Here is a 6,000-nt window from a genome sequence, read left to right on the forward strand (position 1 = left end):
AAAATACTTGGTAAACTTTCACTTATTTTAATAAATCAGCAGATGGAATTCAAAAACTCAACTTTATTAATCCCCTTAGTTGGACCATGTACATAGTAATAAAATAATAAATGTTTTTTAGCTAATACAATCCACTTTTACAGTACACCGCCAACACATGTTTCAATAATTTGTCCGACTCTGTTCCATTGAAATATTGCGTATTGTATATTTTTCAACTTGTTTTTAAATGTACGTACACTTAAGATAATATTTAGTTTTATTTAAATAATTATCTTTACACTGTATAATATTCACTATTCTGAAGATGCCTATTAGAGGGTGAAAGCTCTAATTGGTCAAACAAATAAGAAGAAGTGTACCAAGTATTTTTAATAATTTACTTATTTGTAAATATAAGTTTTTAAATAATTAAATAAAAATGTTTTTGATAGCCCCAGGACTGGCCACTTAAACCAGTTAATGAGAGATCAAACGCTATGTAAATACCTAGATTTCTATATTCCCTTCTATAAAATGATCTTCATATCTGTTGCGATATAATCATGGTGGGGTAAAAACAACAACTACGTAACTTCAAAATCAGCATTTTTTAGTTAACAACTAAAAACACTATTGTATCTTCCTTCATGAATGCTATAAATAAACAAGACGTGATGAATTCAAATATTATTATGATGATTTGAATACACAATTCGTCCATTTCTAGCATTTATTGAGAAGGATCCCAAAATCTGTTTTAAGGGATGAACTAAAAATGCTGATTTTAAAGTTACGTAATTGTAGAAATTACCCAAGTATAATGAAAGCATTAAAACACGAAAAAAATCTAAAGTTATATTTGCCTTGATTGAAAAGATGTAATGCAGATTTTTTTAAATTTAAAATTATCTACGCCAATTAAAATGAAATATTCCTACCTGAACTCTTACTTCCGGAAGATTAACCTTCATGGCCAGTTCCTCACGGGAGTATACGTCAGGATAATGGCTCTTCTCGAAGGCTCTCTCCAGCTCGTGCAGCTGATACGTGGTGAAGGTAGTCCTGTTTCGTCTGTGCTTTTTCTTGGAATCCTGGCTACTGGATCCAGCTGCGGCAGGAGTTGGGGGAGAACCACCGTCAGAACTGTCGTCCCGGGCATCTCCATCAGCACTGTGACATGACCCTTCACCTAGAAAATAATTTAAAAAAATAAAATATCTAAGCATTTTATTTATTCGGAAAAAAAATAACAATTAGCAGAGTTTTTTTTAAAAGCATACAAATGGGTCATTCTTAAAATTTGAGTAAACTTTTATTTCATATTTTTAGTAATCGAGATAGCCTATAGTAGCACGCTTAAACATAGAGGAAAACGGGGTTACATGATACGGTTTTTAGTTTCCGATTTTTATTTTAAAAAACTAATAATCTTATCGATGAACTAATTGCACCATGCGTTAGTTTATTTAATAATAATAGCGCTGTTCTAAGTAAAAATTGCAATACTGTTCTTACATTAATTGTAATTTTGTTATGGGAGGGAATTTATATCAAGCCTCCTCCGATACCCGAAGAGTAAATAAGGTAGACTTTGATACGTCAAAGAAACTTAAGTTTATTAATCAATCAAAAAAATATTTGGTGTGTGCAACAACCTTTTAATTTATTTATTTAATTGAGTAAATAAACAGTATGTACAGGAATATTGGACATTTATTTGTAAAACAGTATAGGACACTCATGCACACACAAAAAAAAAAAATTACACTTAATATAATATACGGAATTGCGGTTTTCTGGTCTCAAGTAAATATTTGTATGAAACTGAACTTAGGATTACGTGAAATCACATTCGCTGAGTTCTGCAGTGTAATGTATTTATTGACTTTCAGTTCACAAACATTAAAAGATATTACAATATGTTTACGATTCATAAAATAAACCATAATAACACTAAACTTGAGTTTATAAAAACCAATAATCACAAAACAGACATTAAAAATACTAAAAAGGCCAAAATTTAGTTTGTTTTATCTACTATTAATGCAATTTATTAAAATTTAGATTAATTTCAATTACATTTTATTCCAAATAGATGTGATTTATGCAATTTCATAAAATTAAACTCAAATATTAATAAGATCTAAATTTTTGGCAACAGAGGGAAAACACGTTAGAGAAGGGAATATGGAAGTCTAGTCATTGTTAATTTATTTAGGGCTTATGACCTGTCATTGACTGGTTTAAATGGTCAAAGTGATTTTCAAATGTCAATAATTTATAAACTGTCTTGTAATAATCATAAGTTTTTTTACGTATAACAATAATATAAGTAATAATAGTTACAAAAAAATTGAAAAGACGAAGTTAACATAAATTATTTTTAATTTTTTTATTAAATTATTAATTATAAAATCAATTTTACTAATGTTATTTTTTTAAATCAGTATTTTAACGCTGCTTTCCCAATGGAGCGTTATGGCCAATTTCACTTATTTCATATATCAGCGGAATTATCAAATCTCCCCGTTACAGATTATATGGAGCCTCTTGGACGCTTTATTTCAAAGCAAAATGCATATAGCCCGTAACTTTAAAATAAAAAAGCAATTTTTTGACTTACTCAAATCACAAATACCCAGTAATTTTTTTTTAATTATTGAAATTTTCAGGAGAAAAAATATTTAGGAATGGTATGTCGAAAGTGTCACGCTAATGTAAATATTTATAATGTATGACATATAAATGACAACAGCACCATACTTAGTATGGATATGACTAATTATACATAAGAACCATATAATATGGTTCAATATAGAGCTTTTACCTCTGTTGGTACAGAAAAAAAATCGAACGTTTCAAGCCTCCTCCCGTATCACGGCACTTCGTTTTCCCCTAGTGTTATTTCCGATATATCTAGTTATCAAGTTAGCATTTCTAATATTACAGCTAGCAAAAATTACTTATAAATACAGTTCAACAAATAATTAATATGAAAAAAAATAAACATTTGCGTTCTTATGTTTAACCCAAATATTTCAATTTTGAGGGCCATTTCCAACGAGTTATAAATAACTTACAATTTGAAAATAAGAACGAAGTTGTGGTATGTAATTATATTTAGAGTGCGGTGCAAACCCTGTACCTCTGATCCGCGAGTCCGTGATACTAGCCATGGGACTTAAACCCGGTTCTAAACACACTGTTCGAGTAATATTGACCTAAAAGCCATAATTAGAAGTCCTATCTTGATTAATAGAAATACGACCCTGTGAGCATAATAATTTTTATATATATTATGTTTCTGTCCGCGTAATGTCACTGAACTCCTTCCAAACAGCTTAACCGACTTAAGTGCGGTTTTCAGCGAAATGTAGATCTTTGAGCTGCGCGTATTTTCAAATTTTCAATGGATTCTGTAAAAAACACTTAGAACTATAAATCTTTTTTTCATCGACCTACCAGGATTGCATTCATTGAGAATGCATGTACAAAATAACGAAAGAATGTTGTTTTTTTGTGATTAAACAAAGTTTGTTTTCGAAAACAACATTCGCTTTTTATGGATCCTTATCGGATTTTTTCTTTTCATTCCTTATAATTTCTTCCCGTTTTTTACTGGATTCTTAGTAGTACTAAAATAATATTAACTGACATTCAATACATTTTTAAAAATCGCATTCGTGAATAAAGTGCACCTTTGTTGGTATGAAGAGCCAAGTTTGGCCTTTGCGAAAATAATTATATATTTTAAAATGAATTGTTTTATATTTTGGAATTCAACCATAAACAAGTACCCAGGTACCTATTTACATTCAATATTTGAATATTAATAATTTTTAGTTTTGGAATTCAATCATAAACAAGTACCTAGGTACCTACTGATCTATAAAAAAAAACAAGGTTATTGCAGGCGAGCCAACGTTTGGGCAGGACAACGTCTGTCGGGTACGCTAGTTTCTTATAAGAAAATAATTTTGTGAACTTGGAGTTTTAAAACGAGGCTAGCATTTATTTTACCTTAAATTTTGTAAAAATTGCGTAAATATCTACTGATGTTTAAACACAGGCAAAACAGAAAATTTTGTACAGGTTTTGGATAACTTAATTTTATGAACAAAAGCAAGTATTGTAATTAAATGAATTAATTGTAATCAACGTTAATGAGAATCAACAGGCCAATAAAACACGTTAACGATTAAATTTGCAGCATTGATGAGTACAAACATCCCTTATATTATTTAATCCCGTATAATCTCATTAGCGCAGATTTTCAATTAACCGCGGTATTCAATTTGTACATACAAAATATTAAGCGATACCTGTGCTATAATTGCTTTGGGTAAAAATCATAGAAATAAATTTATTGCAAAAGGGAGAGAAAGCATTTTTGGTAGGGGGTAATGAAAATCTAAACATTTTCACAGCATTTGATCGATCATTGTAACATTTTTCATTTTGCCTACTTTTAAACATAATCACCATGTACTTAATTCTGCCATTTGCTGTCTTTTGTAAAAAAGTGAAAGAGCTGAGACCGCTGAAATAAATATTTAAAATGTTTTAATATTTTCGTGGTTACAATGACAATTTATAAATCTGTGAAATAAAAATAATTATTAAAATATCTTGAGTTCGTCCAAAAGTTTGTAGACAAAATACTGGGTTTCACCCCCTAGGGAGTCATTATTTATTTATTTATTGATTAACACGCCCTACGGGTTTTTACATTTATTTGAAATACATTCAAGTGCATCAGTAAAATATAAGTATGTACATATAGTTAAAATTAAAGATAACATAAGAAAAACAAAGAGATACAATAAAAGGGAAATGTACCAACATACGTATATGGGTATATAAAAAGATATTAAGTAGTAACTTCGGGTTGTGGTCCCGTGGCTAGTGTCTCGGACTCACAGACCAAAGGTCCGTGGTTCGAATCCCACTCTACCCCAACTTGATTCCATTTTCTAATCGTGAGTTATTTACAACTTGTTGAAAATGGCCCTGAAATATTTAGGTAAATCATAAGAACGCAAATATTTCATTTTTATATTTTAAAAAAATTACATATAAAAACATACACACATACATACACATGCATATGCATACATACACACCCTCACATATACATACATGTATATATATTTATGTACAAATATATACACATACGTATATACATTATTATAAAGATACATGAAAAAAATAAATAAATGAAGAACAATTTAAAGAAATTTTATACAGATTAATTTATAAACTTTTGAATACTTAACCTTTAATTATATAAAGACAGATGAAATATACCAACTTCACCATACTCGTTACCTAGCCGCTGGCCGGTGTAGTCTAGGTATTGGTGAATTGTTATAATAATTGTGATTGGGATCAGCCAAACAAAAATCTTCAGTCTGGTCATGCCAAAAGCAGACAGTGCCGAAGGGCATGTATGACAAGATGTATGAATGTAAAAGAAGCTAGGAATGTATGCCAGGATAGAAGTCTGTGGCGGTCTGTTCTCTCTGCCTACCCCTACGGGTAAATTTCGTGATGGTAGAAGTAGAAGTAGTAGGACTAGATTCAATGCGCTTTGTAGCTGCACGATGATTGGTTATCTAGCTTTCATATATCAACTTTAAATTACCTACATTTTGTAAACGGGGTCTAGAATTCTAATCGTCAATGCGCTTAGTAGCTGCAAGGCGTGTTGTAATCTTACTCCTTTTTATTATTCATATTATTTTATTTTTTTTATACACTAAATTTATTTGTCAATTTTTAAAATGTGTAAATGGGGGCTAAATTTCTAACTGTCTATGCGCTCTGTAGCTGCAAGACGTCCTGTAATCTAGCTCCTATCTGTTATAATTTTTGATTGATCTTAATTGAAAACGAGGAACTAGAATCCCAACCGTCCATGCGCTCTGTAGCTGCAAGACGTACTGGGATATTTATTAATTGTACAGCGCCCTTGAGGTGATTTTCACAAAAATGGCGCTTTATAAATTATCCAACTAA

The 6,000-nt window shown here is 30.4% G+C and overlaps 1 protein-coding gene across 1 annotated transcript in view; it reads right to left on the minus strand.

Annotated features, from left to right (window-relative positions):
• LOC148272624 (retinal homeobox protein Rx1-like) overlaps positions 1–3,158 on the minus strand; it is a 66,107-nt gene extending 62,949 nt beyond the window's left edge. Inside the window, exons 1-2 of the mRNA XM_088239800.1 lie at positions 3,128–3,158; positions 921–1,171 (exon numbers count right to left, since the gene is read on the minus strand). Coding sequence (XP_088095926.1) covers positions 921–1,171; positions 3,128–3,158 — 282 coding nt within the window. The remainder of the gene's footprint in view (positions 1–920; positions 1,172–3,127) is intronic.
• Between the last annotated feature and the right edge of the window lie 2,842 nt (positions 3,159–6,000).

This window comes from Micrasema longulum, unplaced genomic scaffold (assembly GCF_059751315.1).
Source record: "Micrasema longulum isolate JH-2025_06_02 unplaced genomic scaffold, ASM5975131v1 h1tg002268l, whole genome shotgun sequence".
Taxonomy (NCBI): domain Eukaryota; kingdom Metazoa; phylum Arthropoda; class Insecta; order Trichoptera; family Brachycentridae; genus Micrasema; species Micrasema longulum.